The sequence below is a fragment of the Microcebus murinus genome, chromosome 11 (genome assembly GCF_040939455.1).
Source record: "Microcebus murinus isolate Inina chromosome 11, M.murinus_Inina_mat1.0, whole genome shotgun sequence".
Lineage (NCBI taxonomy): Eukaryota > Metazoa > Chordata > Mammalia > Primates > Cheirogaleidae > Microcebus > Microcebus murinus.
The window spans coordinates 37978001-38002563 of NC_134114.1; the positions used below are offsets into that span (position 1 = coordinate 37978001).

Here is a 24563-nt window from a genome sequence, read left to right on the forward strand (position 1 = left end):
TTGTTTAAATAGTCCAAAAATATAATGGCATTTTGCCATTACAAATTTATGTTCCAAAATTAAATGGATTTCGTGTTTCATTTGCTATACTAGATTACATATCAGAAATGACTTTAGGTGGGGTTTTAGAGATAAGTAATTTTAGTACATCTCAATTCAAAGACATGAAGTTCAATGGATGATTTTATTTTTAAAGGGTAAGAGTTTACATAAAAAATTCATGATATATAAGAAAGAATATATTTTCTTGTTTTACGTATTTTATAATTAAACTGAGAAACAAAACTGTGGGGAATATAAATGTGTTATAAACAACTGTTTTTATTTGCCAGAAATTGGTCTACTTGTAAGTTATGGAAATTCTTGTATCTTAATGACATTGATGCTACTAAGCCATTAAAAAAGAAAACTTCAGAAGATTTAAAACTTTTATCCTTGAAATAAAACACTACATTTTCAACTATAAATAAAGTTCTTAGGCTGGGCATGGTGGCTCACACCTGTAATCCTAGCTCTTTGGGAGGCTGAGGCAGGAGGATCACTTGAGCCCAGGAGTTTGAGGTTGTGGAGAGATCTGATGACACCATTGCACTCTAGCCCAGGGAACAGAGAGATACCTTGTCTCAAAAAACTAAAAAATAAAGTTCTATCCACATACTAAATGCATATTTCTCAAACACTTAAAAAAATAAACATATTTAAAGGACATAAGTTTCAAGGAAATATTTTGTCTTATTTTCTTTATTTTTCTGTTTAGAATACATTGAACTTAGAAATATCTCCCAAAATAAAGAAAAAGTTCACATTGAGATATGAAGAATGATGAATAATAAATAAATACTTAAATGAATGAAATGTTAGAAAGTAATAACTCATTTTTTAAATTATCACAGATTGTTAAGCTCTGGACACATTGAACTACAAAAGCAATAGCTAGAAATAGTCTATGTCTAATGCCTCCACTCTAATTATTGTTAGGTTTTACTTACCAAGTGAAAATAATAGATAATCTAGAAGATATTTCAAAGACTTTAGTACATTTGACCCAGGACTCTTGGTAACTATTGTGAACTTCAGGATGATGATGGTATTTAAAAACAAGATGTTGAAGTACACTTGAAAAATGGATGACAGCCACTTTAAAAATTTCATTTGTATTTATCTCCATTTCATTGGAGTTTTTATAGTCTTAACAATATATCTGCAAATGAAAGGGACATCATAGTATGCTAACAAGCTAAAACAAACCTATCATTTATTCCCATTGCTTCTTGGCATCAATACAAACATTTTAATTTGAGGCTTTCCAAATTTTGCAAACATGGGCCTTTCTTCAAGCTACTAAATTATCCACCCTAATCCTCAAACTATTACATATGTTAGAAATAATTTGTTATTTATTAATCCATTTTAATTATGAAATCAATATCTAGAATTGTAAATCAATCATATTTTAGTGTCCAACAGAATATATGTTATCTAAGTAATTAATTTAAATGCCCAGTAATTTATGGCTGATTATAGCAATGGATATAATGACAGCATGTATGAGGCTCTCATGTGAATGTAATAAAACTGCTCTAATTCCAAAAAAGTTTTTGTTTATTTATACCTTGCTTAGAGGTATCAGGAAAATTATATTTTATCCAAACACTATGCACTGCAATAATGGCATAATGAAGACATAAGACTCTCTTGGTCTAATCTGATTCTCTGCGGAGCAGATGTAGTTAGTACTTAGCAGTCTAGACTAAATATAAGGAGATTTATTTTAAAGTGTATCTTGACCAATACTCTTGTGATAGCCCCAAGATAAACTTAAGTTTACTTAATTATAATGATAAACTGTTAAAACATATGGAAAATCGCTAATAGAAGTATTCCAAAAACAAAAGAGAACTAAGTTCCACCGACAGTCCATCAAAACTCAATTGTAAACCCTCATGTAAGTCATTGAAAAAACTTAAATACATTATAGACGATAGAATTATTAAATGGTAGAATAAGTGAAAATTGAAATTATATATATAAGACTTCCATTTTTTTCCCATCTCACTCCATGAATTTACATGTAAATTAGGTGACAAACCAATATTTACAAATATCATTTTTGGCTTAATAAAACAGACTGGATTTATTTGTATAATAAAGTCATATAAATCATATACACAGATGTACAATGAGAGACAATCAGAAACTAAGACATTTCTTGCCTTCGGAGATGTCATCATCATTGCCCTGCTCATGCCCCATTCCTAAATTATAAATTCATTTGGGAAAAATCAATGATTTTCATTATATTGATGTAAAATTTTACTGATCTATACCATTTACAATTCCTTTTAAGTTGTTAGATACTCCAAACTCTTCCTCCATGCCTGGTAGATTTAAAACATACTCTAAGATACAATAAAGTTTTTAGTGACCATCATGAAGCCCTGGGATGGCCGGAGATTACAGATTTCTGGAATTCCAGTAATCATGGTGGCATGGAAGAGGTGCCATTGATCCATTCTTCCATGGATACATCTATCTACTCACTTATCCAATTCTAATCCTGAACCCAGGTATCCACCTACCTAACCAATCACACCTAACATTTATTGTATCCTGTGACACGAAGTGGGGATAGTAATTTATTCCTAGTATTTAGGAGTTCATGCATGGAAAAAAAAGATTTGAAAAATTAGTAGATGAAAATAAAGACTGAGAAGAGGAAAGAAAATTAAAACCACAGTAGAGAAGAACAAAACATATAAAAGAGGTTATAGACCTCTCATAAGATAGTCATCCTTACACAACCTATATTTATATTGCTCACTTAACTCTTTGATATGAAGTTTCTACAGTACATAATATGAAATGATGAGTAATATACAGGATATGATCACTTGAGAAGAACTGTAAAATTCTTTGAAAGGCAAACATATTACTAAATATAGCTAGAAATGGATAGAAATTTATTTTGAACATATATTTACCTTCTAACTTTTGCATTTCAATATTCACAAAGCTACTGTTCACTGGAGAAGAAACCACAAAAGAGCATAAAGTATATTCATACAAAATTATAAGATTATATGGTTGAAATTGCAACCCATTTATTTCAAGTTCAAACAAGAATCTAGATTAATTAGAGTAAACGTTTGACTATTTGACAAGCATCAGCTTTGGCCCTCTGTGTTTATTCTCCTGTGATTCACAGAAGAGCTCTGAAAAAATTCTGATTTTGTTCTTCAATATTTCCTATCTTTAGATTTTGTCATGCATTAAAACCCTACTTGGACTTGTCTGACACCGATGGCATATTCTTCCTGGCCAATGGCATTATGCAGATATTAATCATGTTTTCTAAGTGGCCAAGGGCATACCAGCAATATACTTTGTCCCTCTCTTAATGAAAGGAAGTTCACACTTAAACTGATGAATTATAACACCTCTAAAGTTCCACTGGGATGAGAAAACCAAATATCAGGTCTAACAAGATAGGTGCAACAATAGAATCTTGAAAATACAACTAAATTTTCATAAAGAGTACCTACAAATTTTTGTTAGAAAATAATATTTCTCTTAGCTTTATGATGAAATAATTGCAGCTAAAAGCTTAGATTCTATGTTCATTGTTCCCACAAAGTATGAACAAGGCATGAAAAACAGTAATGTAATAATAAGACTGATCACAGCAGAGCTGGTAACTGCATCTGCAATGTTTTTTAAATCCTCAAAGCCAAACACAGTTTACCACTATGTCCAATAGAGTTTCAGTGTTATAAGGAAGTTCAGTAACTGTCTTCAACTACCTTTGAAGGATGTAAAGTATCTTCTAAAAACTTTTGGGTACCACTGATACAATTTTCAAAAGGGGGAGAGTCTTATGTAAATCATGCAGGGATATTTTTCTATTAACAATTTTTATAAAATTTTTATAGTACAATTGTTACAGTGCATCTTTAAAACACATTGGAATGAGGTCGTCAAAACAGTATTCAGCTCCCAGAATGTAGAGGGCTAACAGTAAGGACCTGTGTTTGTTTTTACTTTTTAACTCCTATTGTCTGAGCCAGATTCTCCTTTGGACCTTATTTTATTCAGATTACTGCAACATCCCTGCCAACGAGTATAGAGCAGACTTGGTCACTCCTTTGCTGAAGTCAGCCAAGAGAATATTCTATTAGGGAAAGTAACATACGCCTCAAAGGCTTGGAAGCCAAGGGAAAAACTGAGACACATACAAGACAATAATATATAAACCAATTAACTTAGCCTCTCAGGAAAACCGTCTTCACTCTCATCAAATTGTGTATTATCTGGCAATATAAATTGAAAATCTATTTATAGAATAGTCAGGCTAAATCTTTTATTGTTAAAACAGAAGTAGTAAGGGTCAAAAAATGTAAAATCCTAGGAAACACATTTTTCTCCAAAGGCCATTTAATATGCTTTTGATACAGATTACTTTCTTGTCAATGGTTCTTTTGTCTTTTTAAAAACTACATCTGTATAACAACTAGGTCACCTTGAATTTCAAGTACAACATTGCCTATAAATTTAATTTAACATCATATTATCCATAATTACCATAAACAGGAGGCAGGTGTGACCCTTATGGTCAAGCTAGAGGGACTGAGGACAGGATGGGTTTAATCGACTTGCTCCAGGCTCCAGGGTTTGAGTTGACTACAGGCTCCATATGAACCACAAAGTATGACCTGGCTATTAAAATATTATTGCAATCATATGCTTCTTTAAAAAGTAGTACTTCAAAATCAGGAGAGGTACCAGCTCCATTCATTGGACAGTGCAGTGTTCAGCCCATCTCTGAAGAACTTATTTCAGCTCTGGATAGCATATTTTAACAGTTCATAGTTGGAAAAGAAAGCATTGATAGAGGGTAACCAGCAAAGCGAGTAACCTGAAATTTATGTCCCATGAACTCTAAATCAGGGAACACTGAATGACTGAATGATTTACTGAGAAAAGAAAAGGCAGCGCAAGGGCTTGAGGCCTGTGTACAAATATCCAAAGGATTGGCTGGTTAAAAATCCCCCAACAGATGATTTGTTCTAGTTGGAAATTAAAGGGAAGAGATTTCTTTAGTTTCTTTGTTTCTAAATGCAATTAGGGCTACCACAAAAGAATGGGGTTCTTTCTAATATATGTAATATGCTTCATATGAAAATGTTCTAGGTCATGTAATGGCCCAATCATTTGTCAGTTTCATTGTTAAAGGGATGCCTAAACTGGGAAGGCAGTTGAATGACACATGGACGGTTCCCTTAAAACTAAGATTCTGTAATTAAACGTCATGGAGTTTGGCAGAAAAGGAGCCAAAATCAGAACTCAGATCTATACAGATATATTAGTTCTCTGCTTTTCCTTTATTATCCGGACTCCTGGAATACCTGATTTATAGATCTCTCTTTACTCTCTACTCTGATACAGCTTACAGAACACCTAGGGTTCTCTTTCTAATAGAGTTGATGCTATTAACTTGCTTAAAAATGTTTGATAATTCCTAAGGACAAAGGCCAATCTATCTAAAGTGACATACTCTGGTCCCCACCCCTGAATCGATGTGGTTTCCTGCCACTCTTCTCTAACTTCCCGGAGAATGCCTTGGGTGCTATGGGGGGTAACAAGGCTAGCATTTGTGACTCCAGGCTCTTCTCCCTGTTTCAGAAAGGCAGCTTTTCATGGGCCAGGTGCAGTCGTTCAGGCCTGTAATCCCAGCACTTTCAGAGGGTGAGGTGGGAGGATCGTTTGAGGCCAGGAGTTGGAGACCAGCCTGGGCAATACAGTGAAAGACTGTTTGTACAAAAAGGCAGCTTTGCTTTTATCTCTTTTCCAGGTAGAATTATACATAAGATTTCATTTTTTTGAAAAAGGTTTAGCTGTATAAAACCACTGCTCCAGATACACAAGAGCATAATAGCCCATCTAATAGCACTACTTATAGCACTACTTCCATGCCTTTGGGCCTTTATACACCATCCTTACCTTCCCCATCCCCTCTTGGCAAAGGCTTCTTCATCTTTTGGAGCTCTAAAACAAATGCAACCGTTTCAGTAAAGGCTTCTTCAACTCCCATTCTATACGCGCCTCTCTTGTAGCACTTTCCACCTTTGAAGATAGTTAATAGTAGAAAAGCTTGTCCTTCCTACACACAATTAGCTTCCTGGGGTTAGGGGCATGCCTTATTTATCTTTTAATCTCCCATAACACAGTGTTTTGGACATAGTAGACCATCAAAAGTTTGAGTGAATGTTGGCACTGATTTTCAACCTGTAATCTATGACGTTTTAAGAGTCTGATCAAGATTGAAGAGAATTATATACCATTGTAACCATGACAATATTGTCCCTATATTTTGAGCAACATTTTTCACAACCTTTGAATTAGAAATAAGAATTGTGATTAATGAGAAAGGGAAAGGATAGAAATTTCCTTTAGGAAGTGATCTCCATAGACATGATGATAGAAATCTTGGAAATAAAGAGTTTGCCAATTAGATTGGCCTCTCCAAGTATCTTTTTCCAGTCTCGCAAGTAGATTTTTTTTTTTTTAAGACTATATTTCTACCACAGGGAAAGGGAACATTTAGTACCATGGGCTGGGCACTGTTAGGCACTTACATATATTATTTCATTTAATACAACATTGCAAATAAGGTTGTCCTATTACTTCTACTTTATAAACAATGACTATGAAACTTGGAAACATTAAAATAATTCAGTCTATTTATAATAGTAAATTCTATATTGTCACTCATATTGCATCTTGACTACTGGTTTACTCACTCCTTTACTCATTCATTCCATCTACTGATTCATACATGAAATCTAGTAAGCACATAAGATGTATCTTTAACATACAAAAGTTTCCTGCAAGTACCTGACTTGGGCAGATTGCAAAGAAGCAATTTCTTGTTCCAAGCTGCTTTGATTTTCAGTTTAGAAACAGATCACCATTTAAATCAAGGCATATTTTGAATTCGAAAGAGGTAAAGAAAGATGCAATATTTAGAGGGAAAAAACCTTTGTATCCCTATGTGACACATTACATTTATAAATTATAATCTGCCTAAAATAGGTTTTTTACTCAAATAATTTTCTGGAACTATTTTTAAATAAATTTTTTTGTATGTTTAAATATTGGTCTATATCTTGTTTATAAAATAATGCCCATTAATTTTTAAAATCCCTACAAACATTAGCTGATATCACATAATAAAACATTTGACAACTTCACATTTCTATTCCCTTTGACATTATTTTATTTAAAGTAGTTTCAACAAATTTAAGGCAATTTTGGATTTAAGATCTCCCTTTTGGTTTTGTTTTAAAATGCACCTCTCTGGCCAAGATTTCAGTAAGCCAAATTTCAGACTAAGAACACATTTTAGAAATTTCTTCAATTCAGAACCATGCAGCAAACCCAGTTATATCACTACTTGTTAGCTCAAGGATTTGGCTATACCACCTGTTACATCATGTTCCTGGAAAGAGAACTGCTGGGAAACAGTCAAAGCCTGGTTCACTATACCATACCTGTACTGATTATGGTATTCCTACCCCCAACACCAGTATTATAAGGTAGTTCCCTGGACATAAAACATGAAGCATATCTTTAATAATTGGGTCACCATCACTTATAACTATAGTTGCTTAACAAAACTTATTGCTTGAAAGGCTAGACTAGAAAAACCTTGCGGCTAGGAACCATACCTTTTCCACAACCTTTATCTAAATTTGTCAAAATAAACTTCAAAATTCTCCTACAGATTCTAGTTCTGTCTCCTAGTCATTTATTGTAGGCGTTAAAGTGTGACTTGATGAACATCATATCAGATACAGACTGTTTAAACTAGAGTAATGTGTCAAATAAAGATCTTTGGTAAGAAAGCAGTCATTTACATTAGAGTAAGTTAAGAACTAAGAAGAAAACATCCACCTTAACTTGGTTTATTATTTCACTTTTGGCTGTCTATCTTTAGGTCACAGAAGTAGTGTGGGAGCTGGGTGGAGCTCGCCAAGGTTGTAGGTTCGAAACGTCTCAGCATCTGCCGCTCAGTCAATAGAGAGCAATGACTTTTAGTCACCATTTTTCTGTATAATTCCTCACAGGACTACAAAGAGTCGACTCACCTGAAGGAAATGCTAAAAACAGAATAAAACAATAGTCACCTTCAGTTTCTATAGTTTTCTGTCCTACTTGGTTGATATTTCCTGCATTACCTATGACTGACTCCTTCTTTATGCAAGGGAGCTTTTTAGATTACGGTTTATCTGTAATGAAAAGAATGGTTTAAAGTATCTAAATTTTCACATAGTTCATTGTTCCCATGGGGGTTGAGAATAAATAGTTCTACAAAGAAAAGAATAACTAAATTCAATATTCTTATTGGGTAGCTAGTATGTAGTAGGCCCCAGTAGGGGCAGAAAGAAAGAAAAGCAGTTCTTGCCCGTAAGGAGCATACAATTAGATTAAAAATAGGATAAAAGTGTTTGAAAAATTAAAAACAATATAAAATACGTAACAGTTTGAATAAAAAAAAACCATAAAAGACTCAAACACTCTGTGACTAATTGCCAGATTAACGACAAAGGCAATGAAGTGTTCTAGGGATTTGAAGAAGGAAATGATCATGTCAGAACAGTGGGTCAAAAAATGCTATAGGAATGATGAGGTTGACTTTATTGATTTTTAAAGAAATGGCTAAATTCAGATAAGTAGATAAGGAGCAAGAGTCGAGCCAAATAGGGGGGAAGTGTAAGGTGTATTTGGGAACAGTAAGTAAGTCAGCTGGCTGCAACAGAATTTAGTTAGGGGAGGAGTGGATGTTAGGATAGCATAGCAGGCTGCAACCATGCTCAGGAGTCTCAATATTCCCATTGTGCCCTGGTCTTTATCAAGGACTTTACATTTACACTCTCATGTTTCTGTCTCTCAGTAACCCAGAGAACTAGGTATTTGGGTCAGTAGGCACAATGAGTTGAAGAGACATACTCATTTGTGAGAGCGCCAAAATTTAACCTCAGACTTTCTTGCTCTTGCCAATGGGGGCATGAGAATTTTTTGCATAAGGGTGTGATATGAAAGATTTAGTAATTCTAGGAAATGTAATCTAGTTAGCTGGTATATTGAGGGACTGCATTAAACAGAACAGGAGTAGTTCCACTGAAAGGTTCAGAAATGTAGGGGAGTTAATGTAACTGCAAAAGAGATCAGTGGAATGACACCAATACCAGTATATCAAAACCAATTAATCAATATCTTGGCCATGCTACTATCTGTGTGTTGGCCTCATTCTCTTCTACTGCATGTTTAGTGTCTCCTACCACCATGGTGGATGCAGGGCATGGATGGAAGAACAGAGAGCAAGCAGAGAGAAGGAGCCACCACAGAGAAGGAGCCACCAGAGAGGAGGAGAGCATCTCTACTCCAACATCTTTGTATAATCTCTCAGGAAAAGATTCCTATTGGCCATCTGTGTGGCTAGGAGGTAGAGTATTGAGAATGATAGTACAGTAGAATTCTAAAAAAAACTGTGGAGTGAGTAAACACCATAGGATATGGGATGCCATTCTCAGAAGATACTGAAAAACAACTGCTGGAAAGGCAACTGTTATTCACTGCAACCAGCAAAGGCTGAAGGCAAACTAAATTACCAAGACAGAACAAATTCTTCCATGATTGTATACCATGGGAATAGCATGAATCATGCATTTAACACATTAAATGCCATGTGAATTGTATTTAACTCAGGCTAGTTTTGAACCCAGTGTGTCATGAAGCATATGTAACTCAAACATCTCTTCACTTTGGGAGCCCTGAGAACTATTTTTCAAGTTGCATATAACTCATGCACAGAAAACAATAAAAAATAACAAATCTTTCATCAAATTAGAAAATTATTTTGTTTTCAAAGTTTTTATTCTGTTTTTGTAATAAAACCCCATGGCCCCAAGGAAAAAATTTTTTCTAGTGTGGCAGTCAATGTGTTAATTATGTTATTCTGAGCTAATTTATTAGCACATAATGGAATCTGCATTTTCATTGCAGATATACTGAAGTTATATAAACATTGCTTATCATTCTAATGCTAAGATGATTTCCAAATTTATTCCACCTCTTTTTCTACTGGTTCCCATGTTTTGTTTGCTACTTTGGGGAAGATGATTTCAGTTTTGTCTCTCATATGTTTTCATAGAATACTACTTTCATACTCAATTACCTTTCATTACAATTCTATATTTCTTCATATATGTGTTCGTTCTCCTCATCTTCTCCAAAGGAATCATCAGTGTATTACCAGGGTGACTGCACAACAGGGGGATAACTAGACCTTTCAGGGATTATTGGACACTGGTCCTGAATTGACTCTAATTCCAAGAGACCCAAAATATCACTGTGGCCCACCAGTCAGAGCAGGGGCTAATGCAAGCCAAGAGATCAATGGTGTTTTAGTTCAGGTCAGTTTTATGGGGTTATTTCCCCAGTTCCAAAATGCACAATTGAAAAAAAAAAACACTACTCAGCAACAGGCAGAATCCCTACATTGGTGAGGATACAGAATTTTTCTTATGTTCTTCTAATTTTTTCTACTTTCCATTCTGGGTGGTGGAACTTATACATCTCATCTGTTCAGAATTAGTCCTTTGATTTTAAAGGTAACTGCCTATAATGTCAACATGTACATCTAGAGATACAGATGTATAGAGATAAATATAATGCTTCTTAAATTATGTGTGTGTGTATGTACATATACACATATGTCTTAAATAATATCTTCAGGGTTTGAAGATATCAAGAAAGTGAATGTTCCAGCTTTTTCCTAAACTTACAACGGAAGCTAATCCAATTAAATTAATCAATGGCAGATAAATCATTTGATGAAATATAGAGTTTAAGCTTCAGCTTGCATTTTGTTCTTCTAACAAACTTCCTTCCAGAAAGAATAAGCAGTCAAGTTGAATCCATTGTTTACTGGAACAGACCCCTTATTGGTGCATTCAGATAGTACTATATTATCTTTCTTCTTTCCCTACCCCCCTAGCCATGTGCAGGGAATTTTCTCCTTTTGTTGGTTAACACTCTTCCTCATCTGGATTGCCTTCAACTATGTGACAACAAAGAACTCAAGCACCAAAATAGCAGCAGCTACATATCCTCTGCATGACAGTGTAATTTCTTCTGCCTTAAGGCTGTGTCTAGCACTGAAATCATAGTCTGTTTACTTCGATCTGGTGCTATATTACACTGGGAGGGATTTAACTCTTACTTATAAATACACAGGGGAATTATCTCTCAGCTCTGTTTAGCTTAGAATCGGAGATGAAATTGTGCAGTTCTTGCTGTTGAGCCAATCATGGCATTGAGGAAAATCTTACCTTCCAACTTATGTTAGACAAGCAAGAATACTGTGCAGTCTCTTAAAATGCTCAGTAATACAATTATTAGAATGAACACAGAAAATCTCGGGTGGCTAATGAGTATAGGAAATTAATTTTGAAAGTTTCCCATTTGACTTCAATGTTTGGTTTTTCTCTTCAAATGCTTCTGCTGGGGAATTGGTCCTTCTGAGTTAAACAGTTGTGAGAAAGAAAATTTGGCTTGGGACATTATGTTTGCATGTTTAAAACTGTGTTGATTATCTAAACAGTCTAAGTGACTACAATCCTTTATAAATCAATATTCTACAATCTCTAGATCAAAAAATTCAGTCTTTTTTAATGTCACTCTCTCTCTTATCCATGATCCCTGAGTAATTTCCATGTCTATTAAATTCTACTTTTGAAGCATCTCTATAGCTGTTTCCTACTCTCCTTTCCTAACTATCTTTTAGGTCCTTAAAATCTCTTGCCTGAACTTTTAGAAAAGTCGACTAATTTAATCCTCTGCTTCTGGTCTCTTCCTCCATAACTTTCTAAATTATGAATATAATATCACAATTCAGTTTATATAATTTCTACAAATCCCACTATACAGAGACTCATGAATGTATCCCAGTACCTGATACAGAATAGGTACTCGATCAGTATTTGTTTAGTGAATGAGTGAACTCTCCATTGTTGGGGGTGTGGGAAACCAATATTTCTTGAGCATCTCCTATTTGGTACATGTGTAAAGTCTCTAGCACTTACTGCATCTCTAGCTAACCCTGTTGTTTTCATTAAATACTCACAAAAGAAAAACAGGCAAAAAAGGTATTATTCTCATTTTAAATATGAAGAAACTAAGGCCCTGAGAGATTATATGCCTTTCTCAAAGTCACAAGACAAGTAAATAGCAGGGCTAGAATTTGAAGTTAAGCCTCAATTCTTAATCAACTCTCACACCTATGACATGAAGCTCAAAGTTTTTTCCTGCTTCCTTGCTTTAATATTTTAACATATTATTTGACATACACAAAAGAATACATGTAACATATGAATTACAGAGCCTAAAAATAAGTAAAAAGCAACTCATTTTTAAAAAGTGAGCAAAAGATCTGAACAGACATCTCACTAAACAGGCAACTAGGCGTAGAAAATGATGCTCAACATCATTTGACATTAGGGAACTGAAAATTAAAGCAACAAGGAAAACTACTTATACACTTACCAAAATAGCTAAAATACAAAGCACTAAAAACACCAACTGCTGATGAGGCTACAAAGCAATAGAATTCTCATTCATTGATAGTGGGAATGAAAAATGGCACAATCACTTTGGAAGACAGTTCGGCATTTACTTACACATAGGCTTAACATATGACCCAGCAATCGTGCTACTAAGTATTCACTCAACTAATTGAAAAACTTATGTTTACATAAAAACCTACATGCAAATGTTTATAGCAACTTTGTGTATAAACGTAAAAAACCAGAAGCAATCAAGATGTCTTTCAATAGGAGAACTGATTAAACAAACTGTGCTATAACCATTCAGTGGAATATTATTCAGTGATTTAAAAAATGAGCAATAAAACCAAGAAAAGACATGATGAATCTTAAATGCATATTGCTAAGCAAAAGAAGCCAGTTTGAAAAGGCTGTATACTATGTGTTTCTGATTATATGACATTCTGTAAAAGGTAATAATATATATGCAGTAAAGATCAGTGGTTGCCAAAGTTTCAGAGTGAGAGTCAAGCAACTGAAACACAGGGGATTTTTTTTTAATAGAGGTGAAACTATTTTGCATGATACTATAAAGGCATATATCAAATATAATACACATTTGTCAAGACCCACAGAACTTCTGGCACAAAGAGTAAATCTTAATGTATTAAAATTAAAAAAAAAAGTCAACCAGAAGGTCAGGGGATCCTAGGATGGACTATAGAAAGCAATGAAAGAAAAATTTATGAAATAATCTCACTGAAAGGCACTGAGGTATAAGGTGTTGACCTAAGTAACTCTGGCAATATGTAGAGTCTATTAAACTAAAGGCAAAGGGAACTGTACATAAGAATTTTTCCCACAGGGGTATGGATTAATAATTTTGAAACCACTACATATGTGCACTGCAATTATACAACTGAGTAAATGGATGGTGGATAGTGTGAGCCAGGTTTCTCACTGTTTTCATGAGAGATTACAGATACACAAGGGTAAAAAGCTAGAAAGATCCATATGGGAATGAATTAGAGCTGAGAACATCAGCATCAACTCATGTTTAGCTCAATACAAATATAGGGGATTACGTATAAAAAATATTTTTAGATATGTACATAAACATGGGCTTGTGTGTGAGTGTGTATCTGTATGTCCATGCTCTGCCAGCTGAAAGGGCCTAGAAGCAACAAATACTCCAGTAGCAAGAAGCATACCAAGTGCTTGGTTTCTAATTCCATTCTCCAATGAAAGGAACCAGGATTGATTCTAGGACTGGGTCAGGAAATACACAAGATGAGTGTGGAGCCTCGTATAGTGGCAGACAGTTAAGAAGTGCCAAAAATAAAAATCCTGAAAAACCCTGAACCCCATAATGAAGAGGGTGTACAAAAGGAGCCAACTAAAAGAACACAACATGGCCCAAACTGGAACAATTTAAGCAGCAAAGTAAAGCGGTATTGGATTATAACTCAAAGTATAAAATAAATATCCATGAGTCTCTACTGATGTAAGTAAATAAATGGATACTAAGAGAGGGAGAAGAGACAAATCTACCATTCAGAAGAATTTCAAATACTTTACGTAGCTGTTCTAGGAAGAACATAACTTCCTACTCCTTAAGTATGGCTGTGCATACTGACTTTCTTCCAAAGAGTATAGTATGAAAAGGGGAAAAAAGAGTGACTCTAGAGTGGAGAAACCCGACAAATATTACCTCAGTCAGGTGGCCAATGTTAACATCAACAGTGATATGTCATGTTGATAGTATACCCTTGATGTGACATACCCTTGATGTGGCACTACACTTCTGGGATCTTGCTATTAAGGCATGTTCTATAAAATACCTGACCAGTAACACTCAAAACCGTCAAGGTCATCAAAACCAAAGAAAGTCCAAGAAGTCACAGATGAAAGGAACCTGAGGAAACCTGAATATTAAATGTAGTGTGGTATCCTATAGGGGTTGCTGGAATAGAGAAAGGCATTAGGTAAAGACTAAGGAAATCTGAATACAGGATGGACTTTAGTTATTAACCATGTATAAATATTAGTTCATTAATTATAATGAATGTACTCCTACTAATAACAGGGGAAACTATTCTAAAACAAAAGATTATTTAAATAATAAACAGCTGTGAACGTACCACCTAATCAAGAACAAGAACACTGTCTATAATTTACATCCATTTTCTGTGTGTTATCCCTTTTTCCCTTCTCCCTACTTTCCCTTCTGCTTCCCCCCCCCAAAGAAAACCACTATCATTAATATTGTGTTTATTAATTGTCCTTGTTTTGGTATAGTCTTATCATATACATATGCATGCATACCATAAAGTATTTTGCTTATTATTGAGCTTTATAAAAATGACACTGTACCATATATTATCTTCTGAGACTTGTACCAGTAGATAATTTATAAGAAAGTTTACTGCAGTACTGTTTATAATAGCAAAAACTGGAAACAAAGCAAATGTCCTAGAACAGATGAGTAAACTGTGGTATATCTACACAGTGAACTATTACATAAAAGTGAAAAATAAGAACTACATTCAATAATGTAGATGAACTTACTTTTTTTCTCTTTTTTTGGGTCAGAAGTGAGCATTGAGTGGATGAACTTTAGAAGCAAAATACTGGATGAAAAACGGTGAAGGTTTTAATCTGATGTAGAAGGCTCTTTCCCAAATGGCCACAACCTACCTCGTCTATCTCACTTCTTCACAATCTGTATTCCAGTCACACCAAACTTCTCACTGTTACCTAAACATTCCACGGTCTTGAATATTCATTTGCCTTTTTTTTAAATAAAGAGCTGTTTTGATATATAATTCACATACCACACAATTTATGCATTTAAAGTATTCAGTTCAATGGCTTTTAGTATACTCAGAGTTGTGCAACCATCGCCATAATCAATTTTAGAATATTTTTCTCACGTCACAAAGAAACCTCATACTCATTAGTCAAACCCCATTTCCTGCCAACTTCCACACCCTCCATAGCTCTAGATCATCACCAATTTACTTTCCGTCCCTATGGATTTTCCTGTTCTGCACATTTCATATGTCATTATCAGTGGTCCCCAATCCCAGGGCCACTGGCCAGTACCAGTGGGAGCCAGGCCACACAGGGGGAGGTGGGCTTCGTCTGTGTTTGGAGCCGCTCCCCATCCCTCGAGCACAAGCCCTACTGTGGACTGTGTATGTGGGGAGTCTAGGTTGCATGCTCCTTGTGAGAAGCTGGTCCCTGATGATGTGGGGTGGGTCTGTGGTGGTAGTGTCCTTCCCGCCCCCACCCATGGAAGAGTTGTCTTCCGTGAAGCTGGGGCCTGGTGACAAGAAGGTTGGGAACTGCTGATTATATAATATATAATATCATATCATTATATAAGTGATACGATATGTGGCCTTTTGTAAATGGCTTCCTTCACTTAGCATGTTTCCAAGGTTCATCCATGTTGTAGCATGTATCAGCACTTCATTTCTTTTCATTGCCAAATAATATTCCATTGTGTAGCTATGCTTATCTGCCTTTGTACATCCAGCTTCTTCTGTCATTAATGGCTTTTTCCTGCTCTGTCAAATTTCTATTTATCCGTGAATCATCAGATCAGAGATTATTTCCTTAATTCCCACAACCCTCTGTTTAAGCACTATTATACTTTTCACATCATATTATAATTATCCATGTGTACTTCTTTTCCCCCTACTCGTGAACTGTGGCCCCCCTAGGAGCAGGGACAAAGCTTTGTTCATCTCTGAGTTCTTGACAGCTAGCAGAACCTGACCAACGATATCTACTCAACAATTGTTTATAAAATTAGTGAATGAGTAGGTTCTTCTCACATTTCTCAGGTTTACACGTATTACACAAAAGGAATATGTGATAGGGTGGAAAGAGAATATAACGTGTAGTATTGTTATGGTCCAGAATCTGGATTCACATCTGAGTTCTGCTTTTGATAACTGAGTGGTCTTGGACAAGTTGCCTAACCACTGTAAGTCTCATCCAAATTATGGGGACAATAATATCAACTCATATGGTTCTTCAATTTAATAAGTTATATTTAACCCAATACTGGTAGCCACAATTATCACCAATAAGAAAGACCATAAACAGAAGAGGGAAGGGGCAGGGCCATTAAAGAAGTCGATTCAAATTCCTCATTTTACAAAAAGAAACTGACACCTGGTGAGATCAGGGGAGATGCCAGAGGCCACTTGGCCTATTCAGGAGGGAGTACAGTGTAGTACAACACAGCTGATTTTGAATCCTAGTTCTGCCTGGTACTGGCTGAATATCTTATGGGCAAGTCCCTAAACTTTTCAAATATGAATTTCCTCCTGAGTATTTAGGGAACAATAAATATGTAGCTCACAGAACAGTTTTGAGAATTAAATAACAAATTAATAAATTGGTAGAGAAAAAAGTTTTATAAAGAAGAAATGTATAGCTTAACAACAACAACAACAAAAAGGACCGAAATCATCTTAAAAGGGAGAATAAATTTTAGGAAAAGTGATTTATAGTCAGTCTGAAGTAGGAACAGTATCTTATAAATATCAGTGAGTAAAACAATGTGAGATCTTTAAGAATTCAAGATGCTTACAAAATTAATTATTGCTCTTCTTGCCTTCCATCTGAACTGGCTTATCTTTAAGCTTACTAGTATTTTCTGTCTGATATTCCTGAAGCAGATCCTAAGAAAACAAATGTTCTCTCTGAAGCATCTAAAAGACCATCAACCTAGTTTTCCTTCAAAAATGAAAACTATAAGATTGGCAATATAATTAAAGGTGATGAAACAGGTGTTAACCATGCCATTGTTTAAAAAGAACATTCTATTCCTATTAAGTTATTTTTCTTAGAATGTATTTGGTTATTTACTATCGAGGGGCTCAGGTCTCATTATAAATGAAGTGCAACATACTCAAATTGTAATGACCCCCACAGACAGAAGTTTTATACCACCATTTAAAGCATAGTACGGTTTCTAATCTCTACAATCTGATAATATATAAAGACACCAGGAAACTGTGAAGAATACACAGTGATGTTTTACCTCTGTCTCTGCTAATTTATTGGTTCCCTTTCTTCTATTCAAGACTGATTTTTAAAAAGGCCTTCCCCCCTTCATTTTTTTTTTCTTCAGAGTTTTTATCTTGGCTGTTTTACATGAATTATGTATTATACAAATATTTATTGAAACTCACATTATACTGGGCATTGTTCTAGCTAATGAGGACTAAAGTCAATGGAGACCCTTCTCTCCAGGAGCTTATGTTCTTATGGGGTAAGGAGCAAACAAACAAATGAATATATAATCTGTGAGAAGAAAATAAGTGCTATAAAGAAAAAAGTAAAATAGTAAAGGAACTAGATAGTGATTGGGGGGAGGGGCATTAGGAAAGGTATCTTCAATAGGTGACAATTGAGAAAATTTCTGAAGGAAGTGAGGGAGTAAGCCACGGGGCTATCTGGGTAGAATGAAGAGCAGGCGCAAAGGCTCTGAGGTGAGATCACCCTTGCCAGTCTCAAGGAGTAGGAGGAGGATGGTGTAGCTGGAGCTGAGGGAGCCACAGGAGGGACTTGGAAGATGAGATCTGGAAAGTGGTAGAATCCAGATCAGATAAAGCTTTTGCTTTTACCCATGGGGAGGCACAGGAAAGTTTTGAACAGGGGAGTGATAATCATCCAAACTACACTTTAAAAGTCTCCCTTGGATTACTGTGAGAGAATAGAGCGTAGAGGAGCAAGGGGGAGTCAGAGAACTTTAGAGACCACGGCTATTGCTCACGAAGGTGGTAGCACTGGGGTTGGTGAGATGTGACTGGGTTCTGAAGACATTTAGAAGGAATAATTTTAACATACTCTTCTTACATTTGTCATAATATATCTCTTTCTTAAACCCCAGTCCAAAAGCCACCTCCTCAAAGAAAGGATTTAAATAAATTTATGGTCTCCAAGCCATTCATATAATCCCTCCTAATTTTCCTTAATGTGTACTTGTAGTTGTTTTGCTTGTATAGACTAAAGGTCATTGCTGTCTCAGCCTAATAGAAACACAGGGATTTTACTAAGTCAGCCAAGTGACATAACATGGATGCTTCCTAAGAAATGACAGTGGAACGGCTTAAAAGGCTCACAGATCTAGAAAACTTAGAGGAACTCACTCTTGTCTCATCAGCCTCTACCCCTTCTTCTTCTTCTTCTTCTTTTTTTTTTTTCCTATGGCTGCTTTGGCACTACCAAGGCCCTCCCTTCTGACACCATCTTCACCATCAAACGAGACAACCTAGGGAATACGATGAGATCAGCCAAAACTCATCTTGTGTGTTCTAGGGGGTTCTTCAAATTTTGTATTCAACATAGTGCTTGGAATTCCATTTTTGACAGCTTAACCAGCTGTATTCAAATAATGGCACCTGTTCATTTCCTCGCTTGCTTAGAAGACCATGATACACTGGCATTATGGCACTAATGAAAAAACACAGACAAAAACCATTTCGTGTTATTTTCCAATATATAAAATGTGAGAAAGAATATAGAAAGGTCTAGAAAGATACACACTAAAGATTCGATAGTGGTTACTCCTACAGAGTGATAATCGGAACCAAGATGGGAAAACAGAATGATCACAGGATACTTTGCTTGATGGTAATGTACCACCTACTTTTGAGAATAAGTTCTTTTCATTGTGTAATTTCTTAAAGGTCCATGGTAATTATTTGGCTCCTTCAGCACCATTGAATTAGATGGTATTCCATAACATAGAAAAAAGGTTTTATGGAAAATTAATGCTTGTTTTTCATATTCAACTTCTAACCAAATATTAGGAGTAGTTTAAAAATTTCTTTCCAAGTTGAGATTTCAATTTGTGAAAGGAACACTGGCTGTGCTCACAATATTTTGGATCTTTCATAATAATGACTATGAATTTTCTTAACTAATATCCTCATCAGGTTCTTTACCATGAGAAAATCTGGCAAGAAGGCTAACGGTTCACAGGAGGGGTTAACAGAGAATAGAAGCTGGGGTCAGGAATAAAACAATGGGCATGGTGAATAGTAAAACCATGTTCTTTACCAAGGAGCTCACAAAAAAAAAAAAAAAAAAAAAAAAAAAAAACCAGCAAGAAGGCAATAAAATGGCCATTGGAGGATATGAATTTTAGTAGAGGCTAAAGGTAGAGAAATCCAGGACTTGAATAATCACAGTTTTTAAGAAGTAGTTCTTTTAAAGTTGCTTGTTTTCTTCTTTTATGTTTCAATTCCCAGTTGTGCAATCTATTTTCCTTAGCTCTTGTAATAATCCTTTCACAGTAGAATCATTTTACATAACTTCAAAAAGAAATTCTTCATACATGAGGCATAGGATGTTGGGAAGAGAGAGAAAAACACCCAAATGATCAGTGACAGCTGATAATAAATCCTGCACAAGGCACAGCATCGTGAGGATGTAGTGTGTCCTATGAGTACACTTGGCTTATGCCTTGAAGGACTATGGGCCAGTGACAAGTTAAGGGGGCTGTGGCTTAATAGACATTCTCTAGGAAATATGAGGATTCTGTAGTTGGTTTTCACTGTGCTGCCAAACCATTCTGGGAAACACACAATATATTTGGAGAAGCCAATGAACTTCTTTATCCCTTCCCTTCTCTGTGTTCACCAGATCCACACACATTCTGCAATTCCCACTGTCCAGCTTCCTGACAGACACAAAGCAGCATATCTGAGACAGTAAGACGAGAGGTAAACCCAATGCTTTAAATGAGGCGCAGCTTTCTCACACAGACTGATGGTAAATAAACTAAGAGGGCACAGAACCTGAATTTAATTGCTTTTACTACTGTGACTCTGTTGTAAGAAGCATTGATATGTATGACAAACTCCTAAATAAATGTGAACTCATTTCTTATTATTATGTTTCACTTGAAACTGTCTAAATGAGTTAGAATAACTCATTATTTTTTCACCCAAAGGGTTTGCCTGCTACTTCTTGTTTTTATCTCAATTAATTTTGTGCCTGCCGGACTAACACAAATTACCACTTCCATGTCTTACACTTTTGATTTAAAAATAAAGCTAATTTGGGAGGTGTTTAAAGCTTTATTAATATTTATACAGCCATTAGCAGTGGCTATGATGTTAGCAAGCTACTCTTTAAAATTAGAAATTCTCCTTCCAATACTGTCTCCGGGCTGCAGCATTCCCACTCTGACCACATCATTTTTAACATTTTTCTTAGGGCACAAAGCGGAATTTCACATAGGGTCACAGAAAAGTTGGTTTTGGTTTTCCCACCATTTATTTTGCCCATTCTGCTCAATGAGTCAGACTTACATAATACAGTTCTTTCTCTGACTTTCTTCAGAAATTCAGAGGCAGCATGTTCTCCTGCAAAAATGTATGGGTGCTGTGTAACAACCAAGCACTATTCACCGTCTGTTTCCCCTTCTCCAAACTGAATCCCGCCTGGGCAAGTGAAAAAAAAAGTGCCACGAGTATTCCAATATGATACTGAAACATAAGTGAAGGGATTATCCCTTAAAAGGATGAAAGGCTCCAAAGGGCATGATCTATACCAAGTAGTGTGGCCTATGGCCTCCCTCTGTACTTCCCCTGCCAGTTCCTCAACCTCAAAAACAAACAAACAAAAAAAACCCCCAGTGCTAAAAGCACAGTAGGGCAACTAAGGAAAACCCAATAAATGTGACCTTGAATTGGGAATAACAGGTCCTGAGGCTGGTGGGGCACTGTGGCTCACTCACATTTATTGGGAGGCCGAGGTGGGAGGATCACTTGAGCCCCGGAGTCTGAGACCAGCCTGGGTAACATGGTGAGACCCCATCTCTACAAGAAATAAAAAAAATTAGTCGGGGACGGTAGCATGGGCCTGTAGTCTCAGCCACTTGAGAGGCTGAGACAAGAGGATCATTTGAGCCCTGGAGTTGGAGGTTGCAGTGAGCTAAGATCATGCCTCTGCAGGCTGGGAGATAAAGCAAGACCCTACCTCAAAAAAATAAATAAAAACAAACAAAAAAACCGAAATAATGGTCTTGAGGCTGATCACTTGTAACAATGGAACAAGTAAAGGTAACTGGACTGTGCTTACAGACACAAGGATTGAGAAAAAGGCAGCATGGCAGTTGCTTTTGAGAGCATGAAGCTATTCTATAAAGCCAGTTTTCTTGAATTCTGATCCCAAGTTTTCCATTTCCTGGATATGTGACCTCAGGCATGTGATTTGACCACTCTATGCCTTAATTTTCTCATTTGGAAAGTGGGGATAGTATTTGTACGGCTCTCACTGAGGTTTTGTGAGTACCAAAAAGTTAATGGAAGAAAACATTTAGTGGCTGGAACATATTAAGCATAGCTGACCCTTGAATAACACAGGTTTGAAGTATACAAGTCCACTTGTATGCAGATGAAATATAGTATTTGCTGGATACGAAACCTGCATACTGAGTATTACGTGGGTTCTGCAGGGCCGACTGCTCAGATTTGGATATGGGGGGCAGTCCCGGAACCAATTCCCTGACTATACAGAGGAACAACTCTACTCAATAAATATTCATTGACTGGAAAAGTTTAGATAAGTCAAATCAAACACTGAACAGAATAGCAACTAAGATATAATGTACACTAAAAGAACATTACCTATAAGACATTTCTATCTACAATCATGGAATTAAACAAATTTGAGAAGTGAAATGCAAAATATAAGAGTTTTAACAGTTTTTTCTCCTGCTATTAAAAAAAGGGGGGGAAACCAAGGATAACCAGAACTATTTAATCTTGAAGGAAGACATTCTTGTCATGTTTGGTAATAATTTATTTGCTATTAATGCACATGTATTAACCTGGCATTTTTCATATATTGCTAAGAGTTATCTGTGCTAGCCAATATGATAGCCACTGGCTACATCCGGCTGTTGAGTACTTAAAATGTGGCCAGTCAAAATTGAAATGTGTTATGAGCATAAAACACACATTATGTTTTGAAGACTTAGTATGAGAAAAAGAATGTAAAAAAGCTTAATTTTTAGTATTGATTGCATATAAAAATTATAATATTTGAAAATCCTAAGTTAAATAAAATGCAATACTAAAATAATTTCACTTCTTTTTATCTTAAAGTGGCTATTAGATAATTTAAATTACATATGTAGCTCACAATTGTGGCCTGTAGTATATCTGAACAGTGCTAGCTTGGATCAATAAGGAATATAAATCACACTATTATTACTATTACTTCTAAACATCAGTTATTGAGTTCTTATTCTCCTAGATGTTTTAAATGCATTACTTCTAGCATCACAATACCTGTGTCTAATAGGCTATATTTTCTCTCTTTTTGATAAGATGAGGAGATGGTTTTAGAGTATTTATTGCCACATGTCACAAAGCTAGTTGTGTGTAGGGCAGGAGTGAATCTACCATCTGTTTGATTCCAAAGCCTGGGTGCTTTCTCCTGCACCAGTGTCTACATGGAACTAGAGGTACAAGAGGGGAAAAGGACCCTGTGTGAGCAAGGGGGTCCCAGCACTTCCCTAGCAAGGCACCTTGCAGTAGGTGGAAACATGCTAGTCTTACAAGGGCACGACTTCCTTAGAATTTAGAGACAATTCCAGCAATCCTTTATCTCTCATGAACAGAGCCATTCTAGTTCCACTGTACCCAAGCCTATGCCCCCAACTGCCAAAAGAAAGGTAGGAGAAGAATTCATGTGCAACATACTACATATATGAAGAGAAAAAATTTTAATTAGAAAAAGCATATGCACAAGAATATTATTTGCCATGTTATTCATAAAAAATTCAATATGGTATAATTTAAAGGTGCTAATTTTTATACCTAGTCAACAGTAGAAAATGCTTAGCTGTTATTAATATATAACATAAAAATCAAATACAGCATTATACATACACTTATTATAGCTTTGTAAAAGAAGTCTTCATGAAAGAAGACTGACAGGGACCGTTCAAAATTGATTATAGCTTTGTCTTAGGGCAAGTCTCAAATGGGCAGGGGGACACAATTCTGACCCATAAGGAACATTTGGTAACATCAGGAGCTGTTTTTGATTGTCACAACTGAGGGAGTGCTACTGGCATCTAGTGAACTGGGGCCAGGGATGCTTCTAAACCTCCTATAACACAGAAGATAGACCCCCAAACAAACAATTATCCAGCTACAAATGTTAATACTGCTGAGATTGTGAAATCCTGTAAAGATATTATAAATTTCCTTCTTCCCTACTTTCTACAATTTTATGTTATATTATGTTACAAGATTAAAAAAAAAAACAAAGATATAAAAATTATCACCAAAAAAGTAACCCAGAAAATAAAGCATAATCACCAAGATAGAAGGTGATTTTATACATGGGGATAGGTGCTGGGTGATGGAGACAGATCTATTAATATGGTAACAAATTCCTCCTAAATATTTCTTAGATTCGTTAAAAGCTATACCCAAAAAGGATATATGTAAATTATGTATAGATTAAAACTTGGCCATATTTGCTCAATCACTACTTGCCATCAAGATGATTGATTCAACATCCAACAGCAAATTGGCATTCCTTTCACTGTTGGGATAGCATTTGCTAAACATCAAAATATTTTTCTCACTCCTCTGAGCAAGTAGTGTTTCATGGGTGTTATTATTACTGAGATTGACAATATATGCTGCTATTTACACTGCATTTAGGAAGAGAATTTCTGACAATTTTCTTCAGTATTATTGTGTATTATTGTGATAAAAAGAGGCATAAAACTTATATAAATTCTGTTTAAAAACTACTCATTTTGTGAACTAAACTACTTGTACTAACAGATCATTTGATTATAGATTTCATAAAAGTAGGTATAATGTCATGCTTACAGACATGAAGGAGTGCATCTGCAAGCTGTTTATAAACTCATCTTTTTCTTTATTTAGTTACATCAAAAGGGGA

At 35.6% G+C, this 24563-nt stretch overlaps 1 protein-coding gene across 4 annotated transcripts in view; it reads right to left on the reverse strand.

The window, feature by feature from the left end:
• Positions 1-24563, reverse strand: part of ARL15 (ARF like GTPase 15) — a 397531-nt gene that overhangs the window by 137859 nt on the left and 235109 nt on the right. Inside the window, exon 6 of one of the 4 annotated variants that reach the window (XM_076008020.1) lies at positions 21370-21451. The exons of the other annotated variants lie outside the window; for them this stretch is intronic. Within the exon in view, the coding sequence (XP_075864135.1) occupies positions 21370-21451 (82 nt within the window). The remainder of the gene's footprint in view (positions 1-21369; positions 21452-24563) is intronic. 4 annotated transcript variants of the gene reach the window in all.